Consider the following 13,472-nt stretch of genomic DNA (forward strand, 5'->3'; position numbering starts at 1 on the left):
CTGAGACAACATAGGGCTTTCCTGGTGGCTCGGTGGTAAAGAATCTGCCTGCCAATGCAGGAGACAAGGGTTTGAGCCCTGGTTTGGGAAGACCCCACACACCAAGGAGCAACTAAGCCCCTGCAGCACAACTATTGAGCCCGTGTGCCAGAACTGCTGAAGCCCACGTGCCCTAGAGCCCATGCTTTGCAACAAGGGAAGCCTCCGCAGTGAGAAGCTGGTGCACTGCAGTGAAGAGCAGCCCTTACTTGCTGCAATGAGAGAAAAGCCCGCAGAGCAACGAAGACCCGGCACAACCAAAAATCAATCAATCAAATCGAAAAAAAAAAAAAAAAGAGACCATAATACGGATCTTGGAGGGTTAAGTGAGGATTAAAGGTAACACGGGTTAGAGTAATACTTCTCCGCGTGTGCATATCGCCCAGACACCAGATGGACTTACTGGGGATGAAAAAGCAAAAATGCAGGCCCAAGAGAAGAACCTCAGGACCAGCTGCTGTGATCTGAACGGTCACCTGGAGTCTGAGTGCTGGTTGGTGATGGTGGACGTGTTCTCAGCCGCTCCACTAGGAGGGCTGCAGACACCACGTTCCCTTTGGGGCCCTGGTTGTCAAGGTGGTCAGACCTTCATGAATATTCATGATGTCCCTACTGTGCGAGAACAGTCACCTACTCTGACAGGGTCTCTGCCCTGGAAATGCTTAACAGCTTGTGAGAAGACACTTTGTAAAAACCTTGAACTGTTATTACATGCATGAAAAAAAAAAAAAAAGATTCAAGCAGGACTCGAGAAAAGAGCTTTGCTCTTCTCCTTTGGTGCCCCCTTAATTCCCCTTTTTAACCTTCAACTGCAGTGTCTGCCAGAGACTGGGTTCTATTCTCCCAACCTGCTCTCTGCCATGCCAGAGAGGCCGTGAGCACACCTGACTGCCTGGTGGTCCACCGAGCCCTATTCTGGACACTTCTCTTGGGTCAGGACGACATCACACAGGCCGTAGACCCTTCGGGATGGCCCTGCTACAGAGAGAGGTCTGCAGCTCATTCCGAAAGAATTTCTGCTTCTATGAAGCAGGGAGACTAGTAGCAGAGTGATACGGGGCCTCGGTTCCAGTTTGCTTTTAAATAGATTTGGGGCTAAACATATTTTTTAATAGGCAACAATTGAGTTAGTCTAATGAGAAATGTCATCCCCTACCGCTGCCAGAGAAGCAAGCCGCTTCCATTAGAAGTAATGCTTCCTGGACAGATTAAGGCATGGAAAATCATCTTGGGTCGTCAACAATTCCCTCCAGTTTCACTGATCTGATTAGACTTAGCAACGGAAAGAGGAATTTACAAATTAGAAGCCGTTCTCTATTTATTACCAAAATGGCTGCTTTCCACTCCACCCAGGAGACGCAGCTGAGATCTCATTAAGTCTCTGCTTGTGATAACATTTAGTCCATAAATCTCCATCTCTACCAGTGAATGAAATGAGCGTTATGCCCAAGACCACACGATGGATGAAATCAAACCTCTGCCCCTTGGAAGGGAGTTGACCTTTTCAAGCCTTAAATGTATTCAGCTTTCCGGTCCTAAAGAAACAGCTGGGAACTTACTCTGGGTCCTCTCTTAACCCTTTCTCAACTGCCTGTGTAGACAGCTAGCTGACCTCACTGAGAGAGAAATAAAATAAAGATATTTCTGGCACTTCTCCGAATGTATTTGAAGAAGAAAGGGGAGAAGTGGTTGGTACATGAAGAAAAACATCGAGGAGTAGTCTGTCCTCTTGCAGAAGTCAGAGAGAAGTGTTGACAGACAAGAAACGGAAGATGACAAATTAATTGGTGTGTCTGATTCATTCCGTGGCCTCTGCAGGGCCAGATATCCGGTCCTGCCTGATTTTAGCCCGACACAGTGACAAGGCGGGTCCAGGTCACCTGTTCCCAATGGTGGACTTTCACAGATTTCCAGGCCTCCCACCCCTTTTCCATATTCACTGTTGGTTGATCCGCCAGGCTCTGTGAGAATTCTGGGGATGTGAACCTCCCCTCTCACGCCAGTTGCACAGCCCAGCATGGGGGAAGATGGATTAAACAGGTACAACAGGTCGTATACCTCAGTGTCACCAGGCAGGCATGGAGCAGGCATCTGGGGTCAAAAAGAGGGGGTAAGGAGAGGAGGGGGAAGGGTGGAAAAGGGAAGGGCGCCTGAGGAGGGCTCAGAGTAGGGTGGTTCCTAAGGAAGATGGTGGAGCTGGGCTCTCTAGGTGAGGGGGGGCAGAGGATACCAGGCACCAGGAAGGTCTTTGGAAGAATCAGTTTGCTTCCAGGGTTCAGGGGACTTCTATGGGAGACCCAGAGCAAGTTCCAGGAGTCTGAAATCAACTGAAGTCCTCTGGGGTCTGATGGACTGGAGGTTTGTCTAAACTCCCAGGGCTAAAGCTGACATGTGTCAGCTTCGGACCACAGAAACCACACCTGATCCTGGAACAGGTCTTTGCAGCTGTCTGATCTGACTCCTCCCTTTTATAGACAAGGAAACCGAGAGGGGCACACTGCTCATCAGCCACTGGGCAGGGACTGGGAGTCTGGTGACCTGTGGTTCTCAACTCCTGTTCAGTCTACAACACAACACACAGCTGCAACTGTGCAGACCGTAAGCTCCAGCCTCCAGTCAGGTGAGAGCTGGCTGTGTCCACATTTCTGGTCTAATCAAGGGACGACTTAATAAACGGATAGAATCCATCCAGTAAGGGATTAGTGGAAGCTACAACGAATGGAAATGATTTTATACCACCTAAGAGGCTCAAGAAGAAGCTCTACAAGTCTAACTGAAGCCTGGTGCCCTCTTGGCGAAAACCTCGGATACCCCGCCTGAGGGTCAGTGACTGACCAGATCAGCTGCCCAATCACTGCAGAGTGGTGGAGGGAGCCGAGGGCAAGAGGGCCAGGACCCTCACTGCTGGCCACACCAAGATGTGCCCTTCTCCCAGGTGGAAGCCCGATCTTTCTGTGTCTGCTGGGGCACAGCAAGAGACCCACCAAGCTTCTCGTCGTAGCTGGAGCAAGTGTTGAATATCAACAAATATAATAAAACTGTAATTCTGAGTGTTCCTGTTGAGAAAGGGTCCTCCGCTTGTTCTTGCCTATGTATATGGTGTGGGGACGTGTGCGTATCCATGCGCCTGATGTGTGTATGTACCCCTGGTGTGTGTGTGTGTGTGTGTGTGTGTGTGTGTGTGTGTGTGTATACATGCTGTTATTTTCAGAGAATTTTGTTGACACAGTGACTGACCTGATGCTGGATATCATTATCCTATCTCATGAGTCACTGACATGAGATGTAAGAGTTGACTGGCTGATTTGAAGCTTGGAATTCAGAAGGTAAACAAAGGCTTTCCCCCTTAAAACTGGCCTGTCAAGCATATAATTAGGGCTTTTCACCTCATCAGCCAGCTGTTGAGAGCAGATCTATTATCTCATCCCCGAGTAGAGGCACAGACAAGTTTCGGTGCAGCTGGAATCATTGCTTACCAGTTTCTGGCCTGCGTTTTTGTTTTTCTCTTGACCTCTAACCTCGGGGGGTTTGTGTGCCTGCACCAGGCACATTCTGAAGCCCCCTGAGCATGACTTCGGGACTGTGTGTCAAAACCAACATTATGCTTAGCAAGTCAGTTTTAGAATATGAATTTAGTGACCATCAATGGCTCCTGTGACTAGATATTTAAAAATATCTTAATATCCTTATTTTTTGTTAAAAACCCCTAACACTGAAGAACCTTATGAAAACTGAAATGTATATCTTTTGAGAGGATAAACCTTTCATCAAAGCTCTGTCCAGCGAAAGTCCCCTGCAGACCTCTTTGCTGGGAGTGAGTTCAGTCAGTCGGATGAACTCACATGAATCACATCTAAATTACAAAGGATGTATACTTTTATGAATCTCAGTAAGCGGCTTTCTTTCTTGTCCTGCTACCACCTGGGATGTCGTTGGAAACAGGACAGTCTACTGTCCCCCGCCTCCCTTGATGACCTTCACGGAACACTGTCCTCTTGGGGCCACACTCTGAAAACAGTGTGCTCTCCAAGTACACTTGACGGGGCCCCCAGGGGCCCCTCCACCGTTCCCAGACTGGGCCCGACAGCAGAGCAGCCAGACTGCTCCCTGGTGCATGGGCTGCCCTTGGAGAAACCCCTGCCCATGTCCTTGTTCTGACCAGATTCCCGAGTGTGGTTCTGCACATGCATGACATGGGCCCCCAGGACCCACCCAGGGGAGTCGTTCCCAGCAGCCTGGAAGGATCCATGAAACAGCCTCACAGCGCAGCCCAGGGATTGGATGCTGGTCCTCATTGTGGGGCTCAGTTTGTGCCTGACGCCTTGTCTCACCAGCTGGGTGAGCTGTTCCTCCACAGCCCTAAGGCGTCTGCTCTCCCCCCAGGGTGTAGGCTTAGGACGGCCTCTAACACAGTCACTTAGGGGCCAGAGTAAGATGGGAGTCGAGGAGAAAAACCTTCGCTAGTGTCCCTCTGGCCATCTGACCAGAACTCTGTCTCGGCATTCCAGGTGTGTGGCAGCCGTGAGAACGAGTACGTCCAAGGAACACACCATTTGTATTCATCGAAATGTAAGAAAAGCTCAAATAATGATGCCCGTACCTTGGACACGTGTACAGTGTGGACCAGTGATGTTCAGATCCCTGCTTTCGAACCCTACTGGGCCCTTCTGAGGGCAGCCTCTGCTCTTGGAAGCCCTCCAATCTCTGTGTTTCAACAATACACAATCCAGACTTGGCAGGGCGGGTGGAAGCCACGTGGCTCTGCTGCTGCACGGGGACTGCAGAGGGGCTCCTAGGAGCAGAGCTGAATACACGGAATACATATTTAATCTGCTTGTCTGTGTGCAAACTCGGTCGTTCGGTTCCACGGTCTGTCTTTTCCATGCTCATCGCACAAATGTCTGTCTTCGAGGACTGGGGCTGCATTTAAATGGTCTGAACAGTGTGAAAGAGAGATTCCTACATGCACAAATAATTAATCCACGCATTTTTGATCTTGAGGAGGAGAAAGAAAGAAGGATTCCTGTTCCATGAGGGCTGTGTCCCCAGGGCCTGAAGCAGCATGTGGTGGTGCTGCTGCTGCTGCTGCTGCTAAGTCGCTTCAGTCGTGTCCGAATCTGTGTGACCCCATAGACGGCAGCCCACCAGGCTCCCCCATCCCTGGGATTCTCCAGGCAAGAACACTGGAGTGGGTTGCCATTTCCTTCTCCAATGCATGAAAGTGAAAAGTGAAAGTGAAGTCGCTCAGTCATGTCTGATTCTTTGCGACCCCATGGACTGCAGCCTACCAGGCTCCTCCGCTGATGGGATTTTCCAGGCAAGAGTACTGGAGTGGGGTACCATTGCCTTCTCCAGCGTGTGGCTCAAAGCGGACCTTTAATCGGGAGATGGAGGGAGGGAGGATGAATGAACTCAGAATATTGTAACGTATTTTTTATATAATTTACTGGCCACCTTATCGACTCTGATTACTTAGAGAAACACCTCAAACAATGCACTTTCTCTCTGTTCCCTTCCCTAACCCTGCTGTTTCTATGACCTCGGTGGTGTCTGTAGCTTTTCCTCCACAAACGTATACCTGGGCTCCTTGTGGGTGTGCTCAGCTACCATGCAGTGACGTGCCTCTGAGCAGTTTCCTGGCTGGGGTCATGGCTGTATCACCATTGCCGGACACCTGGCATCTCCTAAGTGCCACTGGGGATCCTGGCTGGGGTGAAGGCAGAAGTGGCCAAAGCCATTGGTCAAGAGTGACAATATCTTTTACCCTTTTTCTGAAAAGACGACTTAGTCTTTGAGCTGAAGAGACTGGCAGACACACTATACTGTAATCTTGGAGCAATTTCAAAGGCAAATTTCAGCTACTTTGATGGAAGCATATAGCAGGGTCTCTCCCCTTGTATTTGCTTCAAAGGGCAAACTACGAAGTTCTGAAGATCAGAATATAGTTTCTGGGCATGGGCCTGCCTTTTCTTCAAATCCATTAGGTGGCCAGCTCCTTAACAACCCAGTCTCGTCCACTCTGCTCTTGATCGGACTTTCCTGAAGCCCGCACCTCTGGGTGAACCTTCTGACTCCACCCCCAAGCATCTCGCGTTCAGTTCCTCACATGTTCCTATTTCACCCTTTGTCATGCTTTTTAAGACGCTCATTCCCTGGCACCCCAACCCCTGGACTGCCCCACAGCCATCTCCACAATGGAAGCAGGCAGGCCCTGTACTGTCCTCCTCCTGGGACAAGACTGAAGACAGAAGCAGACCCAGGCCCCGATGAAAGAGCCTGGGGGAGGGCAGCAGCTTCCAGGCTGAGCTCATCTGTATTTGGGCTCAAGAGGGTCCTGCGAGAGACTCTGTCCACAAGGGTGGGCGGTTCATCGTGTGCTCCCCAAAGCTTGGTCAGAAATGGGGGTGGGGGGCTTGTGCACTCAATCTGCTCCAGCAGCAGAGCCTCCCCCATCTGGGTAGGTCAGGGGGCAGCATACCTGTCCTTGGAGGAGAGGGGATCACCGCGTCTCTGTGGACAGCCACACAGTGCTGGGTGGGCCACAGACACACATGTCCCTATGAACATACAAGAAACCCGTTCCCGCCATCCGTCAAGAACCGAGCACTGCCCTGACCAGGGAGCAGACTGGGGTCCAGAGCCGACTCCTGTGCTTGGTGGCAGGGATGCCCTCAGCTCCCAGGCCAGCTCACTCATTCACGCATTGCTCGGCACCACGGACCACCCCTTTGTCCACAATCCATCAGCAAGACTCTGCCGGGCATCTTCCCAGGAAGACCCTTGGCCGTGTCGCTGCTCCCTGTTCCAATCCATCCCAGGCCTTGTCTTCCAGCCTGCTGAACTCCTAGCAGAGCGTGAAGCCCACCTTGGGTTGCTGAATCATGTTGTTACCAGCACCTGGCAGGGCACGTTCTAATTTTGTGTGTGTCCCTTGAGCAGAGTCACCAGAAAGGGCATCGTTGGAGGATGTGTTCCACCTGCGTCTGAGGTGAGGGAAGGCAGGCCGCTCTGTGCTCACAGCCGTGTCCTCTGCCCTCTCCCTCCACCCATGCCTCCTCCCGGATTGCCACCGAGAGCTCAGGCACCAACGAGCAGAAACAGCTGGAAACCAGCCGGGAAGAGTGAGCACAACCAGCACAATGCACGCCCATGCACATGGCCAGGGTATCCGCACACCGTGTCAGGATACACGTGCACCCACATGTCCTGTGCCTTCCTGGCCTCCGTAAGGATGCCGTGACGGACACCCTGCCTCCCCATTGGTCCCCAGAGCCCAGCGGGTCTCCCTTCTCCCTCTCGGCCCTCAAGCCCCTTTGGTTCCCTGTCCTTACCTGCCTGACCCATGCAGCAGGCTGTTTAACCTTATGGATTCCTTGGCCAGAAACAACCTTATTCAAATGTGTGAAACATGAGGGAAGGACACCCACAGGAGGATAGCATGGTCAGGGTCAGAGGAGACACAGGGCAGTTAGGGCCACGTTCACCCCACAGCCCAGGTACTAGGGGCTGAACAGAGCGCAGAGCCCCACCCTGGAGCCACCAGATCTGAGGAGGCGTCAGGAGCCTGCATTTCCAGCAAGTCCCCCAGTGATGCTGGTGCTGCCGGTCCAGGGCCCACATTTCAGAACCACTGGGCGTGTCCCACGAGCCTGAATTTCCGCGATTCATCATCTCCTCAACACTTGCAAGTCAATACCATCCATCACTCTCATTACCATCCCAGCAAAAGCCTGGCCAACAAGCTGCCATGGGAAACCCCAGAGAGAGGGACTGGGCTCCATTTCTAAAACCTGATGCTGTTCTGCCAAAGCCCTCGGGGTTTCCTCAACCTTCCTGTTTAGCACCTCCCTGGAGCTTTGAATCAAACTTCCTCTAGAGAAACCTTTGGCTCTTTTCCCTGAGAGCACAGCGGTGCTTGGAAAGGGACAGGGGTGCGCTTTCCAGGAGGTGGAGGTGGAGACAATCCCTTTTGAACAAGCCCAGAGCAGGATGCCCCCCCCCCCCCCCCCCCGCCCAGGGAGCCGGGCTGGGAGGAGGACGTTGGATTGAAAACAAAGAACCCCACCGAGCAAAGTGTCTCCCGACCAGAGGCCCCAGCGGGACTGGGAGGCTCTGCTGCACACGTGGGACTGAGAGCCGAGAAGGATGCACCCACGAGGCAGGGGTGGGCAGCCTCTGCGCCCCAAGCGCCCCCTCCCAAGCCCAGCCCCCAGTCCCTTGTGGGAGGCCGCTCACTGTTTCGGGGTTTCTCCTCATCCAGGCCCTCGTCCTCATTCTCGGGGTCGATGTCCTCGGCCTGTGTGATCCAGTCCAGGTAGCCCTTCAGGTCCTCCTCCAGCTGCTGCTTCTCTCGCAGCTTCTGGAAGTCTCCCCGGGCCTTGGCCTTCTCTCGCTCTTTGGAGAACTCTCTGGTGAGAGACGCCAAGCGGGCAGGGCGGGAGAGACGGGGTAAGAGGAACAAAGGGTTAGCTGCATCGCACGGGAAGCCCACCGCCGGCCCCCACTTGCATGGAGCCCCGTCCCAGGTCTGACCTGCTCTCATAAAATGGCTGGGAGCGGGGGCATCTTCATTTGGGACATGAGCAGCGGGTGAACCCATGTCCCTCTTTTTGGGCCGTGATTACAAGCTGTCTCTCATGACAGACGTCCCCCAGTGACCTGAAAGGCCTTCTGAACAGTCGCCAGCAGGGAGCCCCACTACAGCCCCGGGAGATGAGGAGCTGGGTCTAGCTGAAGCCCCCCTCCCCCCCCCTCCACTGGCTCTGCCAACCCAGGTGCTTCCTCAGGGGCTTGAGGTCGGCCCTGGTGGGGTGTTTACACTACAGAAGTCGTCAGATGTTACAAATCAGGGCTCTGCCTCTCAAAGAGCCCATGTTATACATGGGCCGGTATAGTCACTGAGGTCAGGCCCAGGAGAGCTCACCTCTCCTCCCCTTCTCATTTCTAGGGCATGTTCTGCCGGTTCAGCAAGCCTGGAGGGTTTCTAATCTAGAGAAAGTTCTTTCCCAAATGAAGGAGACAAAAGAGGGTTCCAAACACAAGAAAATGTCCTGTGGCTGCCCTTTGGGTTAAAAAAGAAATCTAATCAGAATGGGAAAATGTATAAAGTCAAGACGATATAAAAGTTAAATGGGGTATTCAGTCTCAAGCAATAATGAGTAGAAGCTAAAATTGGGTTGGGATTTGCTGGAAGAAGGGCCTATTAAAGAATTTTGGAGAGTGTCTACTTCTTTCCTGTTTTCTGTGACTCTGTCCTTATTTTCTCTCTGACTTTGAATTCACTTTCTGAGCCAGGAGGGGCTGGTGGCCAAGAAGGGGGTCGAGGAGGCTGGGTCTCACTCTCGAAGCAAGTCTGTGCCTTTTCTAAATAAATAGCAGTGCATGCCTCAGTCTGTGGTACTCCGGATGCCGGGGTATGTGTGGACGCACTGGGCATTTCAGCTTCTTCCTAGAGACGCGACTCCTTCTCTTGGTGGTGGAGGCGCAGTTAAGGGTGGGAGGCTGCAGAGTCCACCTGAAGGGATTCTGCAGCAGCAGACACTCCACAGGCAGGCATCGTGGAAGGCAGGGCACAAGGGTGAGCCAGGGGGCAGGATAACTCAGCTCCAGAGCCCCCACACCCACTGTCCAGGGTCTGCATTCACTGCTGGAGCTCAGTTTTCACTCTTTACCATGAGGGGTAGGGCTGGGACGGTCTGGGGACATATCTGTTGAGAGACGTGGGCTCCTAATTCTTGCCAACTGCCGCTTTGATGATGCTCTGATTGGGACGGGATGTTCTCCTTCACTCTGATTGAATCCAATTCCAGCCTGATTGAACTTGCTCTTCCTGGGCTTCCTGCCAGCTGCTGGCACCTCCCCTACCTTCCCCGGGTAAAAGGGGCCCGGCTGCCCGCTGACCACGTGGAGGGAGGCCTCAGCTCCTGCTGTTGGGGAGGGGCCTGGAGAGAGGCCCCAGCCCTCCCACCCACCACTCCTCTCCGGCTTGTGGGCTCGCTGCCTGGAGTCACTTCACAGAGCGCCCCCTCCCAAGACTGCAACTCCAGGCCCCCTTGACCATCCTTCCACCCCACCTCCCACCCTTGGGAGCTCTGTTCCTTGTGCAGCAGGCTTGGGGTGTAGGGGACTGAGTAGCTACGGTCTTCCTCCTCCTGGAGCCGTGAGCTGACCCAGTCATGTATGGTGACATCTGCTCTTCAGAGTGGAAGCTTGCCATCCATACCCGAGACCTCTGGGAACCATACAGACATCCCCAGGAGATGAGGAAATAAGTTTTCCTGGGGGTGAGGTGAGCGAGGAGAAGCAGCATGGCCAGGTCCTCAAGGGTTTTAGGGCACATGGAGGGATGGGGTTCCCCCTCCAGGCCTCACGCCATAGGGGACTTGCAGGACGGAAGCACCTGGCTCTCTTCATCTCCTTTCTGATATCTCACACTGCTGGGTCAGTCATGCGGCGTCTGTCTGAAGGCAGGGGCACGTCCTGTGCCCGCAGTGGCTGATGGCACAGATGTGGTAGAGAGCCCACTCTGGGTGTGCGGTTTGCACAGCTCCCAGTGGTGCATGCGGAAGGTCTGTTGGTGCCATGGCTTGGGCTCGAGGCCTTGTGATGACCGGTGTAGCCAGTCCTCATCACCTATGGACTCTGCGTCTGTAGACCTGTCTCCTCTCTAAGCCTTGTTAGTCATGCCATCCATGGTGAGACTGTGGTCACTGCAGACATGTGGAAAGGCGGGATCTGGGGTCATGGTCCCGGCCGAGGTCAGACAAGGGGCTTCTACCTCCTGGGTGCAGCTCATACTGCAAACGAGGGCCTTTTTACAGCCCATCTGATGCCATGTCTCCCGCATTTCGTGCTTTTTGTTGTGATTTTTCTGATTAAATGTCCTCTTAAGCACGAAGCTGCTATGCGGTCTATGACCCTATGTGCTTGAGGGCTGGGAGGTGCCTCCAGGGAATGTTCAAGTGTCTGACAAGCTCCATCCAGGCCTGAGTTATAAGCTGTGGGCTGAGAGTGTGGTGTGAACGAACCAACACTATGCCTTAAACAAGGTGCCTTCACGTAGATGCACATAACAACAACTTGTGTCCTGATGACAAGGCTGTGCCCAGAGGCTCACAGGAACCTAACCCAGTATTTCCCCCGAAGAACAGAGGTGAGTGTTCACGAATTCAGTGTTGGACCAACCCTGCTGGGAGTTGTGAGCATCACCTCCACTCCAGCTGCAAGGCAGCTTGTCTGGCGCTTCTGCTTCTTCTTGACGTGGGTCTTAACTGTGGCTGGTGGTCAGGGCTGTTTCCATGTCACAATGTGCCCATTGCACCCTCAGGCCCTCTGCCTTATCTCCCGGCGGAATAAGAGCTGGGCGCCCACCCTCTAAGAGACCCCAGGCCCCTTGTCACCTGAAGACATACGTCTTCTCTGTTTGCAACAACTTAAAACCACAAAGTGACCAGAATCCACGGTCCAGTGACTTTCACTCTATTGCAACTTCTAGTGCAGTTTCCAGAATCTTGTGGTTGCGGTCACTGTTCTAATGGGCGGGAGGCGAGATTTCTGGAGGTTCTGAGACTTATGAGGATCAACAGGTTACGAACGTGGAAGCATTTTGAAAAGATCCACAAGATGGATAGCTACATGGATCCATCTGGCCTCAGCAGGAATAGGTTTCCAGACAAAGGATGCCCAACCCTCCAGTGACCAAAATCTCTGACTTCCACGTTTAAAATGGAGGCTTTCCAGAGTTGCTTTCCTGCCTTCCTGAGCAGGAGACCCCAAGCGCCCTGAGCCCTTCCTTCATGACTGCAGGGAGGAATATACCAGGATGAGTCACCCTGCTGGGCTCTGAAAGGACAATATCCTTAACTGATGGACTCAGGGTCCCAGCCACCAGCTCCAAACACTTCGAGATGGCAGAGCTGCATGGGTGGTGGAGGGTCTGTTCTCCCTCAAGGGCTGTTACATTTACCAGCTGCCGGCCTCCAGCTCAGGACTGCCTGAGGTCCTCAGGGCAGGGGTTCTCCAGCTTCCTCCAGGACCCTTGGTCCTTGGTCTGGCCCCCCATCTGCCCATAGGTGGCCTCTCCCTGCTGCATCTTGGCCATAATTTGGAGTCATGGGATTAACCAGGCTGATGGGCTTGGAGATGGTGGAGCGTGGGGGATGGGAGCAGAGGTCGTGGGTCCACATGTGGGGGTTAAATCCTGATCCTCCAGGCCCCACCTGTGAGAACTGGGGAAGTTTCCACATATAAAGCTCACTTTTCTTCCCTGTGGAGTGGACATGTGCTCTGCATCAGCTCTCGGGGCAGCGTGGGCAGCACGTGAGCAGATCCACCAAGGACGCCAAGCCTGAAGCCTGCAAACAAACTCCTCACAGTGGACACCGACCCAAGAAGGGGCTTCGCGGTGAGCTCCTGGACATTTCCAAGCACTCCAGGAGGCTGGCCATGGGGTGAGCGGGCATATGGTTGTGATTTGGGGGGAGTGGTGGGGGAACTAGCACATTGCTATCCTGACTGGTTGAGACGGGGTCACTGCCACACAGGCTCAGTCAATAACAGTCTGGTTCTGGGCTTCTCTTTGGGCAGCCAATCCTCTGGATGAGCCAGGAAGGGGAGCTGCTCTCCTGCAGACACTCCGCGTCCAGGCAAAGTGAGTGTCTGGGGCCCAGGAAGCTTGGGAGGTGCAGCAGTGTTGGGGGGCTGGGGTGGGGAGGGGTCTGGGGACACCGATCGAGGCCTGAGCTCCCAGGAGGAGAGTGGATCTGGGTTCCAGAATCCCATGGGCCTGGGCTGAGACCCATCCTTTAAGGCCAGTCTGCCTGCCCCTAGCACTGCCGCCAGCCGACTCCACTTTGACCTCTGGGGAGGAGTGCCCCTCGGGGGGCCGAGCACGACCAGGCAGACCCCTGCTCGAGGGGGCTTCAAGGTCGACGCCTCAGCCTCCGCTGCAGATTTTTGGGGGGACTTCACTGCTCAGACCTGCTCCTAATCTCTGGGGGGAGGACGTGGAGCCACCTTTACCCAGGTTGAGAAGTTGGCACATCACAGGCCCAACTCACTCAACGTTCGTCTGCGGGCAGTGACGGGGAGATGGGACAGGGCCTCGTGCAGACACTGACCAGCGAGGGGACCCCTCCAAGCCACACGGCTCTTCAGGGGCCCTTCCCTCGTCCCTGGAAGCAGAGAGCAGCATGTCTAACCTGGGATGGCCCCGCTCAGTTGTCCAGCTCCTACAGCACCGAGCAAACAGCGACCCCGGTAGGAACAGCATTGCCGCAGGGATGGCGCCGCTGCTGAGCGCCTGCTGCCCGCCAAGGAGCTGACGTAAACGGCCACGCACCGCCGTCACGGTGACCGAGGGGCTGGGGTCACGGTCCCTGCTTTGTCAGCTAGGTGAGCGACATTAAGAACCTCCTACCTCCAGGAAGGCCAGC

General features: G+C 54.0%; 1 protein-coding gene and 1 long non-coding RNA gene across 16 annotated transcripts in view; one reads left to right on the plus strand and one right to left on the minus strand.

Annotated features, from left to right (window-relative positions):
- The window catches only part of CACNA1C (calcium voltage-gated channel subunit alpha1 C), a 463,540-nt gene that overhangs the window by 103,412 nt on the left and 346,656 nt on the right, over positions 1-13,472 (minus strand). For all 14 annotated transcript variants that reach the window (XM_044940916.2, XM_025282935.3, XM_025282924.3 and 11 more), the window contains one exon: positions 8,275-8,447. In XM_044940916.2, the coding sequence (XP_044796851.1) occupies positions 8,275-8,447 (173 nt within the window). The remainder of the gene's footprint in view (positions 1-8,274; positions 8,448-13,472) is intronic.
- LOC123333175 lies at positions 10,198-13,434 on the plus strand. 2 transcript variants are annotated; one of them, XR_006550340.2, is made up of 5 exons: positions 10,198-10,327; positions 11,102-11,191; positions 12,313-12,488; positions 12,625-12,688; positions 13,041-13,434. It is a non-coding gene; the product is annotated as an uncharacterized LOC123333175 (long non-coding RNA). The 2 variants fall into 2 exon arrangements; XR_006550341.2 differs by having other exon boundaries at positions 13,087-13,434.

This window comes from Bubalus bubalis, chromosome 4 (assembly GCF_019923935.1).
Source record: "Bubalus bubalis isolate 160015118507 breed Murrah chromosome 4, NDDB_SH_1, whole genome shotgun sequence".
Taxonomy (NCBI): Eukaryota; Metazoa; Chordata; class Mammalia; order Artiodactyla; family Bovidae; genus Bubalus; species Bubalus bubalis.